Raw genomic sequence first — 20842 nt, 5'->3', positions numbered from 1 at the left:
TATATTTTTCAATTTTCAATTGGTTCTTTTAGCAAGCTTTTCCACTCACGCGCGTCGCACTTCCAAAACAAAAACAATAGCAAACGCAAAGCCATTCATTTCCTTCATTCTGTAATCCAAAGCTTCGAATTTCCAATTCATTCAGCGACGACAATGGTACGCTCTTTTCTCTAATTTCTCTATTTTTTATTATGTTTTTAAAAATTTTATGTGAATCTTAGGGTTTTTTTTTTCCTTTTGCGATACTTCGATTTCAATTTTTTGTCGTAATTTGTTGTAATTGCCCTACTATTATGCATTTTTGATCTTGCTATTTGAACAACTATATCCGATCTATTTGACTCTGTAATTTCTTATTATTGATACTAAAATTGTGGGTTTTTGTTAGATTTTTCGTTTTTTTTATTATTTTGATGTAGGTTTTGTCGGGCAATTGATTATTTTTGCGATCTCTACCAATATATCTTGTATACTGAGTTGCAATTTGCTTGATAATAGAAATCCATGTAAATTATTGAAGATAATCTTTGGTATTAATTGATTGAATTTGGATTGTTTGGTATATTAAAAGACTATGGTATCATTCTGAAGTCCAGCATTTCGAATTTTCGATTCCTTTGCTGTTAGAAGTATTCGAACCCTCGGGTACAATCCGTTCTTCTTTTAACGAGCGTTTGAAGGTTCGGATACTGACCAAAAACTTAATCTGCAAGCCATTTGCTTATTTTAAGAGATTTAGCATTTCAGGAATCTTGTATAGGAAAGGTCGAAGAGTGTGGTAGGTCCTTTATTGCTATGACATTATAACGTTTATAAGGCAATGTCGCTACACGAGTTTATTTTGTGTTTATAACTGTGTACAATCAGTGGTGCTTATCGTTGTGCCATGAATTGTTATAGCTTGGACAGATGTAATGAAGATGATTTAGATAAGGAAATGGAAGCTATAGTAATGTTAGACTAGGAGTATATGTTGTCAAAATATGAAATTGGAGGTGGAATTGCATCAACCATCAAGACCTTAACTCTGTTTAGATAATTGGATTTTTATTCGGCTGGACTACAAGCTAGAAATTAATGTGGGGTTGTTGGATATCCTCCTTAGATCCCATTTGCCGTTTCATGATTGTCTAGCTGTAATTATATCTTGTAAATATACAGTCTTGAGACTTTAGCTCTGCTAACAATAATTTTTTGTGTACGGCTTTCTTGTCTAGTTACGATTGGATTCTATTTACTTGTTTAATCTTGCTTTTCAGCTTATGTTTAGCTTTTTAAATGACTTATTGGATATTTTGGTGGCAGGATGGACATGATTCAGATGAACCTAAGCAAAATACCACTGATATGGCTGCATTTGTAAGTTGTTTGATATTTTTCTGGATTACATGGATGTTTCATCCTTAAAGAAAATTTCTCTTTATATTCTCCTTTCATGTGATTTCATTTTTTTTTTTTATTACTCATGTTTTTTAAAACGCCCTTAGACATGTTTTCTTTACATCCTGATATCTCTGCAAAGAACTATTTATTTGTATATAACTTCACATCTAGGGCTTGCTGTAATGTTATATTTCAAGGAAATTGCATCTTGATTAATCTCACTGTATTGAACTTGATTGATTGCATTTTTCCTATTGTGAATGTAACCTTGTACCATACATGTTACTGACTGTATGTCTTCATAACAATGGGGTCTTTGTGCTCTCTGATAGTATTGCTCTGTAATACTTACGATTTATGTTTGTTTTTCAGGTGCAAAATCTTCTTCAGCAAATGGTAATTGGTGCTTCATACCCCTTATAATGTATGCTAATGCCGTTGTTGACATTAATTTTTCTTTTGCAGCAAACCAGGTTTCAAGCTATGTCTGAGGGCATTGTGACAAAAAATATCCTTTTTCTTCATCTCTTAAGCATTAAATAATAGTGTTTGTTACATTTGTTGAAATGCAGGCTATATAAAAGAAATCCGTTCGTGGGCACAATTTTTTTTTTTTATTTGCACATCAGTTATAACCCAACTTTTCTTTTCACTTGCATTATACTCTGTACAACTGATGAGGCAGGGTGGGATGCATTTACTAAGATTTAGGCTGTGAAAAATTTTCATCTCCTTGCTCAGTGTGCTTATGTTTTGGTTCGTCCAAATTTACATAACTTTGCTTACCAAACGAATGTTGTCTTGCAAGACCATCATTAAATGCTTTAGTTGCTACTTGCTAGTTTGTTTATTTGGCTATTGTTTTTATCTTTTCATGAGGACTGAGTTTCAGAATTTCTGTCTATCAATGACATGGTTAAGATTACTGCCATAATCTTCTAGACTGTTTTGTTCTTAACCACAATTGCACTAGATGAGATGGGTAATCGTATCAATGAACTAGAGCAGAGCATTAAGGATCTGAAAGAAGAAATGGGGCCAGAAGAGTCCCCCTCTCCAGTGCCAGCGTCAAAATCTAAGCCTGATGATTCCAAGCCAGAGGATTCTTCTAATACCACCGAATGACGTCCGTCAAGGATTCAAGGTGCCTACTTTCCATTGGTTACTTTTGGGATCTCTCTATGTTCTGATATTAACATTTCTCAAGAAATTTGTTCTTGAATCAATGCTATGAAGTTTGAACAATGTGTGTCACTGGAGATTTGCTGTGTGTAGCTTAGTGCCTGTTTAGCAGTTACCAATTTTCTTGACTTGATGTGTGAAGAGGTGATAGTTAATGATCTTTTGTATCGTAAGGGAGTTAGCAGCCCTTGATATCTATCCTTGATATATGAAGTAAATGTCTCGGTACTAGCACCATCTTGTGCTTTCATTGTCTTCTATTCCTCAGTTTTGGCCTTGCCAATTCTCGGTTGTTACGGAGTACCTGTCAACCATATGTGATGCTTATGAGTCTAATTATATTGCTGCTGTCTGCAAGGCTGCAAACATATTGAAATTGGTATGAAAGCTTTGCAAGTAGTAGGAGAATAATCATGGACTTAGGTTTGCATTGTTTTCAGGAACTCGACTATATGACTTATGATATCAGTCAGAAAGTCAGTGTGGTAGTACCAAATATTTGACTCTTTCTTCGTTTTTTTTTTTTGGAAAATTTAACGGGAATAATCCAACCTTTTGTCCGTTCTCCCATATTAATCCCACCTTTTGATTATTCCTCATTAATCCAACCTTTGCCCCCCTTTTTCTTATAGCAACCCTTGCAGGTCATCTAACCGTTTCAACCGGTTATAAGTGCTGACGTGGCACTTCCTGATTGGTTTTTTGTTTTTTTTTTATAATTTACTTTTTTTTTTTAAATTTTAATATGTAAAAAAAAAAAGAAAAAAAAAAAACCCACCCTTCTTTCTTCTTTCTCTCTCTTCCCCCATCACCAGATTCACCACCATAGCCCACCCCACTTTTTTCTCTCTCCTCTCTCTTCCTCCATGACCACCTCCTTCATCCTTCTTCCTCCATGACAACCTCTTTCACTAACAACTTACCTCCATGACCACTTACCCACCAACACCACTACAACCCAAAACAACCGCCACAAAATCGGCCCCTAACCCACCACCATTTCCGTCACCCCCACCACAAACCTAGCCGAAATCCCCACCCACCTTCATTTTCGTCACCCTCGAACGCTTTGACCACCACCACACCAAAATCAGCGACCGCGTACTCCCTTTAGCCACCAAACCACTACAAACTACTACCCACTCACCAAAACCACGAACCCCAAACCATCCATGGCCACCATTAAACAACCACCAGGCCATCTTCTCTTGTGTACTCTCCGCTCACTCTCTCCCACTCTCCTTTTTTTTTTTTTTTTTTTTAATTTGAAGCTAATTATTCAAGTACTTAAAATGTTGTATGTAATTATGCTTTTTTATTGAATTAATTCATTAATTTTGTTGAATTTGGATCTTTCATAATTATTTTTCACCTAATTTTGAATTAAGATTGCAATGGTGAGGGGTTGTTGCGTTGGTGGTGTTGTGAATGGGGTGTTGCTATTATGGTTTTGTGAGGTGGTGATTTCGGGTTTGGTGCGTGAGGGAGTAGCAGGGGAGATTTTGGTGGTGTGGTGGATGCGAAGTGGCTGGAGGTTGGTATGGTGAATGCGAAGTGGCTGGATGCGAAGTTGTTTGGAGGTGGAGGGGAGTTGGTGTGAGGGTTGGGCGGTGATGGCAGGGGAAGCTGTGAGGGGGTTGGTGTGTGGTGGCTGTTTCGGTTGCAAATTGAGGGAGTAGTGTTGTTTGGGGCGGTCTGGTGAAGGTGGTGGTGGGATGAGTGGTGACTCCAAAAGAAAGAATGGGAAGATAAAATGGAGGTGGAGCTTTGGGTGGTGGTAATGGAGGAAGAAGATGGCAAATGGTGGGAGGAAGGAGAGGGAAAGAGATGACCGGTTATTTAGGTAACCGGTCATTTGGGTTCATTTTGGGAAGAAGGGGTATAAAGGTTGGATTAATGAGGAATAATCAAAAGGTTGGATTATTCTTGTTAAATTTTCCTTTTTTTTTAACTATATACTTCCGTCGTTTTTTTTTTTTAGTTGTAACAGTTTGACTTTTACACCATTTATGTGCTTCATTTTGACTAGCTTTAATGATTTATAGTTGAGCAAAAATATAGTCATGTGGCTTTTTGTTAGATTCGTCTCGATTTATCTATTTTAGTATCAAATGTTTATAATTTTTACTTATTGATAATTAATGATATTAACGATTGAAATCATGCATTGACAAGCGTAAAAAGAGAAGTATTGCAACTATAAAGAAACGGTGGAAGTATAAAAATAATCATCAAAATTATCCCAAAAGTACACTTGTTACATCTGTAACAAAAAAATTCCCGCAAAAAACTTTTTTTTCGTTAAAAAAGTAACGTGATAAATAAAACATTGGTTCATTTGCACCCCAAATGTAAAAAGATTTATGTTTCACTCTTTCATGGATCCAAATTCTAATTTTTTTTGGCAACCTCTTCATATGTTTTTTGCTTTAATGTAGTGAGTTTATATAAAAAGGTTAATAAAACATTTAAACAATGAACTGTTCGTAGATTATCCTTACTGTAAAATATACATTCATGGGTTTTTAGTTAGCTAATTATTGTAGAAAAAGATTTAGTACTCTGTATTTGTGAATTGCAAATCAAACATCAAAAGATTTTTTAACCTTTTCTATTTTGCATTGAATTCAACGTACCAAACAATTTGAAAAATAATTGAACCATAGTATTATTTACCAGCAAAAATTGTGACAAAATACCTATAAAATATAGGTTGTATAGTTTGTTGCAACAAAAAGAAAGACATACCTTTGTCACACAATTAATAAGACATTCAATTAAAAGTAAAAAATAGCTTTCAACTATATCAAATAATGAAACATAAGGGTAATACATTATGCTGCAACAAATAGACACACTTTCTTAATAATCGCGTTATTAATCATATTAATACAAACAATAAATCCATCATACATAAGATGGACTGCCAAAGAATTTACGAAGTTGCAGAAATAATGACAGAAATGACTAAGAACGTTGGCACCTAGTAATTTCTTGGCAGTTACGTTCATAAGGATTAGCAGTTTCAGTTTCATTAAAAGCGCAGTTGTAGTAACTCAGGCCTGCCTTCGAGCAGGGAACACGATTACGTTCCAGGGCTGAGTAGGATATGTAGATTTCGACATCTAGTAATGTACGTCGGCTGACCTCTGAACTCATCGCATACTCGTTGCTGTCTTTGAAAGAACTCGATATTGTAAGAAGAGAGAAAACCAAGAGAAGGGCAAGAGAAGAGGTTGCTGTTTTCATGCTCATGTTTTACTTTTTTGTGATCTTTCTTCTGCGTTTTTGGTTATGCTGTTTTTTTTTTTTGGGTTGTATTCTATTTTATGTTGTGTCTTTTAAACTTGTAGAACTGGTGGTGACAGCTGACTTGGGATGCTCTTTGACTTGATAAACTAACATAGTAGGTGCCACGAAGGTTGTAACTAATATGATGTTCATTGTATACACTCTTCATTCCAAATTAAAGTCTCATTCACCATTAGAACGCGTTTTTAGGAAGGTGAAATACGATTTGGGTTTTGGCTTATCAACGGTAAATATAACAAAACAAATTAGTAGGATTTGGTTAGATTAAAGTGAATAAATTAACGACAGTGAGATTTGTTGAATTAAAAATATAAAGTACAGATAAAAGTGAAATGAAACTTTTATTAGAGACCAGAGTTTTTGGTGAAATGAGACTTTTATTTGTGGACGAGAGAATACTTTAACATAAAATAAAATAAAATAAAATTTTAGGTTGGTTTGGATTCTTCAATTAACATAGTTGAGGGCACGAAGCTGGACGGTATTAGCATAAATAATTGTTAATTAAGTACTTACGACTTAGCAATTTGTAGACAACAACCTTTTTTTTTTTTTTTTTTTGTTTAGCGTTGTAGACAACAACTTAAATTCTGACTGAAACTAACATTGTTGAGAGCACGTAAGTTGTGGTATGTCTCATTGATTAGATTTTGCTTACATTAATACATTATGACCAACATTTGTACAGCTTTCTAATAATCATTAATTCTTTTTGAGTAAAATAGTCATTGATTCTTATCAACACTAAGCTAATAAATCTCCTAATTCAAATGGTTTTGACTTAATTTTTTCGTTTGTTAAAAAATCTGATATATTACTAGCAAAAGATCATAATTAAAGCCCCTTTTAATCCATAACCATTATGTAAGGCCCAGATTGATAACACAAAACCTCACTTTTCTATAAACTATAAAGTCAAAATTGGAAGTACGTTACAACTAAAACTATTTTTTGGCTTGTACACTCATACTGTCATACACATGATACAATCGATTTTACAATAAAATTGCCCTATTCTCTTAATTGTTTTTATTTTTATTTTTTTAAGGTCAACCGAGCCCCAACGAAAGCTCCTATCACAAAAAAAAAAAAAAAAAAATTGCCTTAAAGGGGTAGGAGGTTGGATTTGTTGCTAATGAGGATCGAACCTCGCACCTCGAGGGTACTAGAAACCTCTTGTGCCATTGCACCAAGTGGTCTCCCTCCCCTTCTCTTAAATTAGACGTAGATAATGGCATAATGCTATGATCTAATAACGTGGATAAATTTTATTATTTTATTTCTTTATTTATTTATTTATTTTTATTTTTTTTATGTAGCGTTTTGTTAAATTTTGTGTTCATATCCAACTTGGGTTGACCGAATGTTCCATATTTTATTACTCCTTGTAGTAGTTGGTACCCTATTCTCCACCTCTTTTGCATAATATTAGAGGCAATTTTATCCACCGTTTCCAATTAGACGAATAACGGACAATGATAATTGTTGTTGCCTTAAGTTAATATGTTATACTCTAATTATTAGCCATATCACAATTATGACATGACGCCTAAAGATTTTCTAGGTTGATACCTTGATTGTTTTCTGTTTTATATAATCTTTCCAATAATGATTTCAAAGGTCACCTCAAAAAATTGATAAGATTTTTTTTTTTTTTTTTTAAAAAATATCTTTAGTATTGTCATTAAGAAAGTGTTAAGAGAAAATAATGCGACAAAATTCGATCTCATATATTTGATTGTACCCTCAAGATTTAAACCAAAAAAGCTTGTTAGACACCTACATCATCAAAGATCAAATTTCAAAATAGAATGATTCAGAGTAAACATAAGTTATGTTATGGCTTCCATTTTTACGCCTATTTGGCTGATAAATACTAAAATATTTCCAGTAACTTTAATACAGCTAATGTAATGCTGCGCAATGACTTGAGGCTAAGTTTTGGCAACTCAAGCCTTTTGCTGGAGCTTTCCTCAGTTCCTCTCCCTTGGTTGCAAAAGTAGCCTGTATGGCCTTATCTTAGCACATAGAATTTCGGTGTTTTTAAGCTTGCTATCGAAGGAGATAATCTGATTGTTATAAACATTATACAACTCTAATTCTGATGTCCCGAGGATTGAACTTATTAGGTACACACTTCAGAGGAATAAAAATTGTATTTGTATGGGCTTAAACTCAATTTTCGTTCTGATTTATAATCAAATTGATATCCACAGCATCCGGTAGCCTACAGGAATGGCTTTTTAGCTATACAACAGAAAACTAAAACTGCACATCATGGCATCAAAATGGCAAAACATGTACACAACAGAAAAACAAATGAAATTTATATAAGATCTTCATCTACACTGTAATGCAGGATGTTGAGCGGCAAAAGACTTGAGATCTCAAAATCTTCTGGATTGCACACACCTCTAATTTGTTAACAATGGCTTACACCAGTAATGTCATCCAAGGAACACACCACATATGAAAAAATGAGATGCCATTGCACGGAAAATAAAATTAAAAAAAAAAAAAAAAAAGTATTTCTCAAAGCAAAATTACCCAGCAGAAAATGTAGCCAAGTACCTCATTTTTCAAGTCTGCTTAACAAATTATCCATAGCAGGAAGCTCTTGTATTATTTGCTGCCAGTCAGGCATTCCCTGAAATCATTTAAGTTTGAAAATATTTAATTACATAGCATGCAAAGCTAAGACACCACCTGTATTAGTTGCGTATACTAAAATCCTGAAGGAAGGCTAATAAAGAGATGCTGCTTGTGAAAAAAACTAGGTTTATATGGTAACAAGTCTAACATCACAGAAATTCATATTTTCTTGATCATCCCTGATGTCATATTGTAATGCACATATTAGAAACATATAAAACTTTTGATGAAATTAGATTCATAATTTAACAATCTTTTGTTTCCAATTTCTAAGTGACCAAGTAATTAGTTACCTTAGATTGACCAACTAAAAAGAAAAAAAGAAAAAAAAAATTTGTGGTCAAAAATCAAAATACTAACTCTCCATATGCACCCATCAAAGTTCCACCATGACCACCCTCACACAACCATCTTCTCTTGCAATTTCATCAAAAATAGATCAAGTCACCAATCTTGAGCCTTTCCCCATCCCCCCCCCCCACTCCCTTTCGTGTTTTCTAATGCTCGAGGGTATTGTTGGTCTCACCAACCGTTGCCATAGTCAAACTCAGCCTTGGATAGGGCTAATGAGGTTTCAGGGGAAGCACAAAAATATTAGTGGTGTCAGTGTTGTCGGTTTGGTTTTGGGTGGGTGGTTGCAATTTTTGAGAAGTAATAAGTACATCAACAGTAGAATTACTCAGTCCCTAAGCAGGCTTCCACCCAACAGAAAGGGGTTGAATTTATGCAGTCCCTAGTCTTAAGTCTTAACACTTAACTCTTATCTGTACAATGAAAAGAGGGATTAACATAATTTTTGGCTGTTTGACAAAGTCCAAAAGCCAATATAAATTTTAGCAAAAACCCAATCACAAAACAAGATCTGAATCTATCTCTATCCCCTCCCTGGCTCCCTCTACTTCCTCAACAATCCCAAAAAAAAAGCCAATTACACTTTATTTCTTTTTGTTGGTATCACCCTCATAATTCGCTCTACAAACTATTCAACCCAAAACAGATTTTCAGGGAGCTCTCTAAGCTACTGATTTAAACAATTCACCATGGCCATATACTCCCACCCCACTTTCAAGTTCGCAAGATGGAGGTTCGAGAACTGTTTAATGCAGAATGGTTTCAAATATCCAAACACCATTAATAAAAGCTTAATTAGCCCTAAAACCTTGCCATTAAACTAACTGCCTTGGATAAAAACATTGCAATGTTAGGCATCTAGTACATGCAGAAGCAGAGTTGATTGATAGCCTATCAAGAAAACTAACCTTGCCTGACCTGCGAACCCGACCATCTAGGCGTAGTATTATGTATACATCCTCACCAGGAGTGACTCCTTCTGATTTTTGCTGGTCCTTTAACCATCTGAAATTAGAATAAGATAAGCAGACCCTAAAGGTTGATATATGTTACAGGTTGGTTCTTGTTCTTAAATTATTCTTCAAAATTTTGTTAAATATTCCAGGGATTGTTGAGGGAAGGGAAGAAGTAAGGAAATACAAGGAAACAAAATACACATAGGATGAAATTGCATCTTGTGGCATAGTGATAGCTGACAAGAGAGACCAAACACAGATTTATTCTTTAAAAAGGGAACTATTATAAATCACCCCCATAGAATAATAATGAAGAAGAAAAGGCACAAATCTTCTGAAACAGATTACATTCTTCACTATGTTTAAAAATATATATATATATATATATATATATATATATATATATATATATATATATATATATATAACAGCTTCAAAAACCTGCTTTTTAGAGTCATGACTCATGATTTCATTTTTCCAATAATCAAAGTCTACTACATATTTACAGGAAATTGCTACAATAAGAAAAATCGACAAAAAGGTCCCAACTATGGCCGATCGTCTTTTTAAAGGTCTAAGCTTTCGTTTAACTGGGGATAGTCCCAACTATGAGAATTTCTTCTCAAATGGGCCCATATGACTAATGACTAATGATAGTCCCTCCTCTCTCATTCCTTTAAAGACAACTCCATAATTTAAACACCACCCACCATCCCCTCCAACGCAATAACTACCACCAACCAGAATGCTGTAAATAAATTAAATTTCTCCCTCACAAATCACTACATCAATGGCCATGGTGGTTTCTTAATTCTTCTATCTCCCCTCCCTGTACCTAGAGCAACTACCATGTATATGCTCTCTACATCGTTCCTATTCCCCATTATCCTGCTTACTGCTGATTTCTTTCTCCTCTTCAACAAATCCTTTCTTTTGGCTTCATCTTCTTTCTTTTCGTTCTTTTACTTCCATAATATAATTATATCATATTGGGGACTGGCTTTAAATAATCAAAAGTTGGGACCTTTTAAAGTGGACAAGTCATAATTGGGACCTTAGTTGTTAATCTTTTTTATATAACATTACTACTCCTATCCTTGATTTTTTCGTATGTGAGTTTGGCACACAGATTAAGCTAGTAGTAATAAAAAGTAGAGTTAAAAAGTTGGTTATTTTTATTATAATTTTAATGTTTCTTGATCAGTCTCACTGCATTGAGAAAATGTTGAAAAAAGACAGTTACTAATTGCAAGCCTAAAAAAAGTCCTTCAGACTCTCATATTCAATTGTATCCAACTGTGAATGATCAAAATGTTATAAATCAAACTTAATATGCTAAAATCATTAGTAGCTTAAGGTATACTGCAGATACATAAATACAACTGCACTAGGACTGCATGCACATACTAGAGGTGAACATTCACAAAACTTCATTAAGCAACCTTGAATTGAAACTAGTAAATTTCAATTAACTTAAAATCTCACTGAATAATTAACCTACAGCATAAACTGCATGTGTTATGAGCTTCAACACAATGAGCATGGGAAGTTGGGAGCAATGAGAATCCACCTATTTGGGAGAGAGGTAGACAGGTAGTTGTATGTAATTTTGTTTTTTTAGAAAAAACGAAACAGATTATGTTAGCTAAATTCACAAAGTGGCATATCCTTCCAGGGTTATAGTTCTATGTTTGTAATTAATAGCAAGTAGGCAAGATAGAAAGCAGAGTCACCTTTCCCATTCTCCAGGGGACACAGCCTCAGCCTTGAATCGTATCTCAGCTTGCAACTTGGATTTTGTAGTTATAGACTGAGCTCGTTTCTCAAAGTCGTCCTAAAAGGTTAGAACACAGAACAAAATTGCTATTAAGATTTAGCAGGTTGGTAAAATTATGCTTAAAATTGATGGGAAATGCACAATCATTTCCGATTCAAGTAATTACTAGAAACAGCCATAACATGCACAACGTGATTGCATGTTCAAACAGAAAATCCTGGTTTTTCAGCAGCAGCATTATCCTTCAATTGCAGATTATTTAGATGCAAATATATAGAATAAACATACCCCAATAGAAGGAAGAGCAGCAGCAGCCTTCGCAGAACCCCCAAAGCCCTTCTTTTCTACTGGAGCTGCCTCAACCACACCCCAAATGACAGGAATTAGAAGAACACCTCTTCTAAGAAGCTCAGTCCTAAACCTTTCAGCTTTTTGCATTGCCATAAAAACATTCTCCCTCTTGCCAGCCAGAATAACCTAGAATCAAACATAGTCTCAGCAAATGAGGGTACTAATTGAGAGAAACTTCAATATCATACACCTATCAACAACTATAAATTGTTAATTGTAAAAAATAAATGATGCACGAAGGGGAAAACACACATGCCATTTAATGCTAAACTGGAGTCAAAGTCTAAGCTATTGTTATTATTCTTTCCTTTTCCAGAAAAGAGCCAAGACCATTTTGCTTATCATATTATGTACACTTAGAGAACAAGGCCAGGAATACATTGCAACTTACTCAACTGGACAGCTATTCAGTATTTCCTATCTTAGGGATAATAGTGAGATCTACTTAAGTCCATAATCATCACGAGTATAACTGATGGTTAATTGAAATATAAGTTCAGTTGAGTAAATACAGAAAAGAATAAGGTACGGATTGACAGGACATAATTTTATTGTTGTGAAAATATTTTTGCACGGCTTACAACAATATAAAATCACAACATTTTTCCTAGAGTAAAGTGTGTATTAACTGTAAATAAAATGGACACCTACAGGTCTAGCAGTGTCCCGTAGCTGCACCAACTCAACAATCCGATTAGTAGAAAGACGTAAAGGTAACCGTGATAGAGTTTCATCTCGAGATATTTGTGCAAGCTGCTCCTCCTCTTTCTTATTATCCCATAGAAACAGTGCCACCAGAATAACAATGCCTGCACATTGCTGATTTTATAACTTAATTACTTTCAAGAAATGTTTTAGTGATACATAATGAAAACACTCAAGCAAGTTCATTTCCATAAAGAGTGAACATGACTCAAACCTCGTGCTTGATGCTAACAAGTGCAGAATATTGTATGTCAGAAATACATAAAATATGTCATGTCTACCTCCTATATTTACAGCAGCATTTCCAGCAGTCTCTAATAGATCAGGAGCACCTTCACCTCCTTGAATTGCTCGGAGCAACCGGGGTAATGTGAAAAAAGTGGAAATTCCTGCAGCTGCTGCAAAAGCTACATAAAAAAATCTCCGGATTCCACGAAATGGAGCTTGGACTTCACTAATGAGCTTGAGGTCTCTCCTGAAACTATCGCCTATATCCTCACCGCCAAGTCTAGCCTGCATTTCAGATTGGAAAACAATTATTTTATTTGAAAGCACCATATTATGCAATGTAATATACTTAGGAGACAGAGAGAAAAAGAAAATGGATGTAATATACTTGAAGCTCATACAAGCAGTATCTAATAAGAAGTCAGTCACTAATTGATAACTAAAACCTCTTCTTGTAGTTCCTTAAATTCTGGTAAAGCTCTGAAAGAGGCTAAGTCTGGGTCATTGAGGATGGTCCCAAATTTAAGGTTATAATCTTTAAGAGCAGTGCGCAAACACTCAGCAGCTAGCTTTCCCTCCCCCCTGCCTCAAAAGAAAAGAAACCAAAGAATCAGTATCACAGATCTGTCAGAATAAATCTTGGAGATTTTCAAAACACTGGATTATTCATTGATAAGATTCAGCAAGAAGAAAAGCATCATGCACAAAGATTAAAGAGATATTGTACTGTTTGTCAGAGTTTCAAATATTCATTTGACCCTAGTCTTTCTGCTTCATGTCCACTAATATTTCGATCTTTTGGTATAAAACAGTTCCTTCACAAGAACATCTTTGAAAAGCTATTGAACTTACAGGATAAATCTAGAAACCAAAATTAAAGCAAATGCCTAATTTATTAGGGGGGGGGGGGGGTTGGGGGGAATGTATGTGTTTCTTTCAAAGGAGACCAATTAGCAAGTTTAGTAGCAAGTCTTGCTTTGTGGTATTAAGATTTTTGAGATGGAGAGACTAATAAATATGCAATGCTAATACCTGAAACATGACCGACAAGGGGCGACAACAGATTCCAAAGCACACTTATCAAAGTCTGGATCACAAGGAAAAGACATAAATTACCTGTAAGCATGACAGCATGCTTTATTGTAAAGTGCTGCTTGAGCTTCCATAGTATTAGGATTCAAGCTAAGTGCTGTATCAAATTGTACCAGAGCTTCTCTAACCTGCAAAATACAAGTGGACACTCTTTCAATTCAATTTAAATAGGAGAATCTAACAGGTGCGACAAGAAACAGTCCTAATTTACGATTTTGGAAAAAAGAAAAAGAGAAAAGATTATATATACATATATACTCTTTCTATCGGGAAATAAACAATTCAAGATAGACCTAGTGCTTGAATCTTGAGGTCAATAATAGCCCTCAATGTAACCTAATATTATTGGGGTAGGAAAGAGTGAAGACAGGCACAGCAACAGTGGAAGAAACAGCTCTTAGTGAAGTAACTAATTTAATGAATTACTCAACCTCTTTACTGTCTTATACCAATTAGGGTAAGGGTTCACACATTAGGACCTCCCCAAACCCAGTTGGCTTCCCATGTCGGGATCTACAATGGGTGGTTGTTATCGTTGTAGCATAAAGATAAACAATAAGCTTTCTATAAATTTCATGGGAGAAAAATGGTTTATTCTAAATCCATGATTACTTCATTAGATTAATTGAGGATGCTTTCCCCTCAGAAGTAAGATTCAAAAATTGCACAGTGAAAAAAATACAGCAGCAGAGTCAATTACCCAAATTTAGCTTACCTCTAAGTTATTATGAGGACCAAATCCAATGAATATAGCACTTTTGCATCAAAGATATTCAACCACAAGTCTGATATAATGAGGTCTGAACATCAAAATCAGACAGGCACTATGGTTTGGAGAATCAAATTTGAGAAGGCAGGTGAAGGCGCATTTGGAGTTGAGTCAGGCAAGTCAGCAGTTAGGGAAGCCAAAAAAGTATTTTTGTCCCCAAGGAACCATCACCAATCACTGATATCAGGTCTAACCCTTCACGTTAAAAGATCCAAACAAGGGAAGCAGAATAAGAAATATACTCAGCATGAGGTTTGGGATTATACATAGTACATAGGCACATTTGGAGAGCGTTTAGTTGGGTGGAAAACATTTTCAAGGAATATGATTTTTCCATTTTTCTTTGCTTGGTTTACAAAGGGGTGTGAAATAGTGATCCTATGGATGTGAATTAGCTCTCCCAAGGATTGAGATATTTTCTTCCTGAAAAGACGGAGAAAGCCCTATTTTTCTCCCTACCCTTTGCAGCAAATTTCTAGGTACAGCCAGTCGTACCTTGTACATGGTTCAACAAAGGCTAATTTTTTGCCCATGCACTTACCTAGGGAACAAATTGGCAAACAATAAAATGATCATGGTTGCACCTTGCAATATCCCCCTTTACTCTTGTCCCATCTATCCTCTCCCTTCTCTATAAATTTTCTTGTAGAGAATGAAACAAAGGAAAACTAATTTTGCAATCATTTTCCATTGCAAGAACTTTCAGTCAAATCAAATGGAACTACAGTCAAGAAGTGTCCTCATCCCAACAATCCTTTATAACAGTTTTTTTTTTTTTTTTTTTCCAATGCCAATTCTTCCACTAATTATCAATTACAGGTGTCATAGAACGAATAAATTATAAGTTCCCATTATCATCAAAGAAGGAAATTTGAAAGCCCTATAATTGTCCAATTTTGATGGCCAACGAAGTCAAGGAGGCTCTAGGCGTCTAATTTGAAATAGTTAAATACAGTATCAAATTTGAGTACCTAGGTTCAAAATTAAGGACTTCATCTCAAGACATTTTCAAAATTAAACAAATTAGCTCATTTCCTCCCCATCACAAAGCCTATCTACATTCTTTTACTAAACAACCAACTACATTAAAGATCTGTTAGGTTAGTGTGGCTCAAATTCCATAAACCTAACTTAGTATATCTCAAGGTTTCTCAATATTTCTAGAAAACTCTACTACATTGAGAAATTGATGGAGAACTATGGAAGATTCTAGAATTATGTGGCAATTTAAGGAGCGTGTGTAGAAGATTCCACAACTTCTTCCACCTCCATTTCCTTACTATTTATTATACCTAATTATTATATCAATCTATCTATCTCCTAATTATTATATCAATCTTTACATCTTTAATTTGCTTCCAACGTCCACTCACCAAACCTCACAAGACCACTAAACAAATTGGCTATAAAACAACATTCTAATTCATAAATTCTATAACAAAATAAAATCAAAAAACACCCACATTAAAATTTTCATCAATTCAACAAATAATCAACAAAATTCAACAAACCCACATCACAAAATTCCAAACTTGATAAAACATAATCATTAAAATGAAAGACGGAAAAACACACCCTTCCTTTGGAAAAGAGAGAGAGTCCAGAATTGACGCATGACTCCGGCGTCTGCGCAGCCGTATCCGGCGGCGGAGACGAAGAAGTACAACAAATGAAAGAGAATCGAGCTATATTGTGGGCAGTTGAAGAGTTGGGATTGGTGTTGAGAAACCATTGTCTTGTTCTTGTTTTGATTGTATAATGAAAATGGGGTTTTGGGTTTGAGTAGCAGAAGATTTGGTGATGGTGGATAAGTGAAGCTGCCATGTGATAGGACAGAAGAGTGCTTTGGGGGCTTAACCACGGCCCCTGGCTTTCACCTTTACATAAAACAAGTCGTTTGGGTTTGGGATGTCTTTGTTTGCGGTTGATGATCGACTTACGACCAAATTTTGACCTAATACCTGAAGTTATCCAAGTCGAAGTTACTCAATCCTATTTTAACCCGAATTAATTTAACCAAGTTGAATCGATGCCCAAATTAACTTGAACTAGAGTTGAACCAAAATTAAATGATACCCAAAATGTCCGAATCGATTTCAACCTGAATTAATTGACCAGATAGAATTGAATCGAAAATAGCCTAAACTAAAGCAACGTGATTTTTTATACTTCTGTTTTGTAATGTACAAGTGTAATGGATCCAATCTTGACCCAAAGTATCGACCCGACAGAACTTGCCTAATAAGTCCGATCCGAAATGACCCGACTTGAAATCACCAGATCTAAAATGACCCGACTCAACCCGATTATCTATTGATCAAAACATACCCAAAACCTGAAATGACCCCCCTAAATCACCAAACTCAAAAGTGGCTCGAACAACCCAATTACTAGGTTTAAGAAGAAATACATGTAGAGTTTTATTGATGTATTGCTTTTGTTTTTACAATTTTGACTCATTTTTATTTTATATTTTGGATCGTTTAAGTTATTTCAATTTATCTTTACTATCACATGTCCAAGCATCAATAATGGTCGCCCATCTTTCAAGATCACCGTACGATCAGAATCCTACTTGAACATGAAAAAAAAAAATTAAATAAAAAAAAAATCTTATATATTAATTTATTTTTTTCAATAATTTGCTTATATTTGTATCAAACGAGCCCATTAAAATTTATCAAATGCATTTTGATCTTGTCAATATTTTTTCTGGATCTGCCACGGTATACGATAACTTCAATTATCTACAAAATTAACTGCACTACCAAGAATCATTTACTTGTCTGTTGTCACTCTAACACACCATGAGGCCCACAGTTATAGTTTGGATTGTCAAAGCCTAAATTTTCAAGGCATAAAACTCGAACATAAAACATATCCATTGAGGTAAAATTTTGGTAAGTCTTTAGTGTTCCTACCCCAGAGGTTGTGCATGCAAGATGGCAAATGCTTATATTGCTTAATGTGTTAAGAATCACAAATTTTGTTAGTTGAATATTTTTTTTCAAGTTTCAATTCATCTTAACTAAACGATTGCTACTCAAGTTGACATTTCATAGGAATCTTCCCTAGTAGAGTTGTCAAATTGTATTTGTGGATTTTGCCTAAAATACAATGGTACATATGTGAAAGTGTTGGCACAAGATTAGTTTTTGTGAAATGAACAACAATTGGCTAATCTTTATGGATAATGGCTAGGAAATTAGGTCAACTAAGTTAGGGGATCGAAGTATGTAGAATATAGCATTTCTTTAGCTCGTTCACATAAATGGACTAATTAAGTAATAGTACAACTCAATCATCAGACGCTAAATTGAGGAGACACAAATTTGGTGTATGTAATTATAGATAAAATGATCACAACGCTTGTCCATCAATTACCAAAAAATCTACAAACAACTGTGTGGGACATTGTCCACTATTTTTTGTTTATTGTGTGACTTTAGTAATCGTAGTGATCCCAAAAAAAAATAAAAAAAATAAAAGCGGGATGGGCGCATGATTGCTATCACATGCTAAATTGCATGTTAGGTTGTTGTTAAATTACATATCACCTCTGTTTCATGTTAAGTACAATAATTTGACGGACACATACACTTGCCAAATGCCAATACACACAACTTTGACAACCGATATCTCTAATTATCTTGATATACATATACAAAAGTATATTTAAATCTTAAAATATCTTATATATATATATGTATATACTTGTATATCTTATACATGTGAATAGACAAATACTTCTAGTACAAAGTCAAAGTAATATAATCATCATTTATCATATTATTGTAGTGCGCTAAGTAACATTGGTTGAATTTGAACATGCTAGAATAATTGTGAAAATTGCGATGCAGTTACTTTCTTGAAATATATCATTTTATTGTAGTGCGCTAAGTAACATTGGTTGAATTTGAACATGCTAGAATAATTGTGAAAATTGCGGTTACTTTCTTGAAATACAAAAGTAAGGCACAAAGGTTCCTACAGGTTAAATGTATGTCACAAAGTGTATGTCACAAATCAAATTCAATATCAGATCAATAAAGGAAATTAAAGAAGCACAAATCCTTAGCTTTACGTGCGTGTTTCTTGTTTTCATAAATTTGCACACATATTATGAAATGACATACCAACACTATACACGTAATACTTTAAATTAATTCCTTAAATTAATTCGTTTTATATTATGTGTAATATTTATTAAATTGGATGTTACATATTATGTGTATTCAATGTATTATTTCTTTTTTAAGATGTCATTACTCTTTATCTCTCTCCTCATCACATGTATTTTTATCTTTCTCTCTCTATTTAACACTCACAAACAAATTTTGTCAAATAATCTATATTAAGACATTTATTACACGTAATATGAAGCGAAGTTAATATAACACATTCAACTTACGAAGTATATTATATTTAAGCTTCAAAATTAAATAAAGTTACATGCATTTAACAATGTATGGCTTAAATTCCATCTTTTTTATTTTCTTGTCAGATCAAAAGCATGCATGCCTCTATTATGCAGCTGACTATGCTCCCACTATTAACCAAATTTCTGTCATTTGCTTTCTTTTGATACTTGCGTGACTGCTCTGCAACTAATAGTAATTAATTAATTTTATATATTAATTAGATTTTATAAAGAAAATAATATTATTTTTGCTTATGTACATAACCATGTGCGTTAAATAATGCCCATCGACCTTCTCTAAATACAATAATAAGGACAAATTAAACACTCTATTTACACTAAATAAGTGTGTTCCCTACGAAATTACACTTACGAAGTATAAATATTGTTATCATTATTGTGACACGAGAAAAGATTACAACAAACAAAAACACGGTAATAGTCTTTTTTTTTTTTTTTTTTTTTTTTTTGTAACTTAGAAGTATGTAGATCATGTAAGTAACTGAAGAAGTTTGTTTATGAATGAAAATCGACGCATGAGTAAAGGGATTCCAAGTTAAAGTATCAAGTGTTTAACACAGGTTGGTATTATTTAAGATAATATTACAGATTAGGTTAAAATTAAGATCAAGTACTCTTAGGTGATGTTAAACTAACAACGTATGATAATATGGTACGGAGAATACGTGCAAAATATAGTTGGACAACACCGGTGACGTGACTGGTGGCACAATTATGTATTCCACATATCCGTCTAGGCCATGAAAGTAGATGGTACACCTTCTTTTAGAAATACTTTGTGTAAGCTTTGCAGTTAAGAGGAAAGCAGTTTTTGATGCTTTCTAACTCATGTTCAACCATTATAGGCATATAGGCTCAAAGTAGATAATAAGACACAAGCTTAATGTTGTAATGTATACACAATTATATATCATACTAAAGAGGCCGAACTTTACAAAAGATAGCCGATGAGCACCAACCTTAGCTTATTGAATGGTACAAATGCTAAAGAATATATAAGTACGTAAGATTTTGACACTGCGGCCTAAAGATTTTTTATGTGGGGACTTGGATAAGGATGTTTTTTCTAGTTTTGTAGGGTTTATATATGGTTGTTGAGGGGCGATACGCTAACCACGATGTGTAACGGTTAAATAATAAATTTGTGTGATTATATTATTGTTACTAATAATTGACTAATGAAATCTATTAAGTTTTTTAAGAGAATTGCAGTAATGAGGTTGGTAGATTTTCCATTTATTGTTTGTTTACAAATTAACATGCATTTATGTTGGAGGAGAGTCTAACTACATACAAGTTCAACTGAAATTAAAATCAGCTGACAATAGTTATAATAGCCCAATATAATATAATTACGAGTGTATGTTAATCACGTTTATTTTTATGTGATTATTGCATAGTGGTTAATTATGTGGGTTATGCTTAACTTAGTACGAAGTAACAAAACAATATAATATTATGTGTGTGGTTTAATATGCATAGTACTAGTGATCTAATTTCATAATGGTTATTTTTTGAATGCGTATTGCGTACACCATTTTATCAATGCTTGGTATATTAATATTTTGTCGATGTTAATTTCTTGTTCTTGCAATTACTTAAGATATAATTAAAATTCAAGTGTTGAAGTTCTTTGGTTATTT

The 20842-nt window shown here is 34.1% G+C and overlaps 2 protein-coding genes across 2 annotated transcripts; one reads left to right on the top strand and one right to left on the bottom strand.

Annotated features, from left to right (window-relative positions):
• The first annotated feature begins 3 nt into the window (after positions 1–3).
• On the top strand, positions 4–2825 carry LOC110739273 (heat shock factor-binding protein 1-like). Its single transcript, XM_021919738.1, has 5 exons — positions 4–156; positions 1306–1359; positions 1756–1779; positions 1849–1891; positions 2354–2825. Exons 1-5 carry the CDS (start codon positions 154–156, stop codon positions 2506–2508), a joined length of 279 nt encoding a protein of 92 aa, XP_021775430.1. The 5' UTR covers positions 4–153; the 3' UTR covers positions 2509–2825.
• A 2517-nt stretch (positions 2826–5342) lies between these two features.
• On the bottom strand, positions 5343–16696 carry LOC110739272 (protein LOW PSII ACCUMULATION 1, chloroplastic-like). The gene is made up of 10 exons (XM_021919736.1): positions 16334–16696; positions 14014–14117; positions 13344–13479; positions 12951–13182; positions 12616–12773; positions 11902–12090; positions 11570–11670; positions 9789–9885; positions 8449–8524; positions 5343–8309 (listed from the first exon to the last, which is right to left on the bottom strand). The coding sequence occupies exons 1-9, from the start codon at positions 16580–16582 to the stop codon at positions 8450–8452; spliced, it is 1341 nt and encodes a 446-aa protein (XP_021775428.1). The 5' UTR covers positions 16583–16696; the 3' UTR covers positions 5343–8309; position 8449.
• Positions 16697–20842: the final 4146 nt, after the last annotated feature.

The sequence above is a fragment of the Chenopodium quinoa genome, unplaced genomic scaffold (assembly GCF_001683475.1).
Source record: "Chenopodium quinoa cultivar QQ74 unplaced genomic scaffold, ASM168347v1, whole genome shotgun sequence".
NCBI classification, from domain to species: domain Eukaryota; kingdom Viridiplantae; phylum Streptophyta; class Magnoliopsida; order Caryophyllales; family Amaranthaceae; genus Chenopodium; species Chenopodium quinoa.
This window is presented reverse-complemented; position numbering and strand designations above follow the sequence as displayed.

Bases quoted from the DNA above. Each gene is read 5' to 3' on its own strand.
- LOC110739273 (XM_021919738.1), top strand. The intron at 1,780-1,848 runs GTAATTGGTGCT...TTTCTTTTGCAG, and splicing joins AAAATCTTCTTCAGCAAATG to CAAACCAGGTTTCAAGCTAT. The intron at 1,892-2,353 runs ATATCCTTTTTC...CCACAATTGCAC, and splicing joins TGAGGGCATTGTGACAAAAA to TAGATGAGATGGGTAATCGT.
- LOC110739272 (XM_021919736.1), bottom strand. From the start codon at position 16,582: ATGGCAGCTTCACTTATCCACCATCACCAAATCTTCTGCTACTCAAAC. The intron at 11,671-11,901 runs GTATGTTTATTC...CTAACCTTTTAG, and splicing joins CTGCTCTTCCTTCTATTGGG to GACGACTTTGAGAAACGAGC. The intron at 8,525-9,788 runs GTTAGTTTTCTT...AAATGATTTCAG, and splicing joins GGGTTCGCAGGTCAGGCAAG to GGAATGCCTGACTGGCAGCA.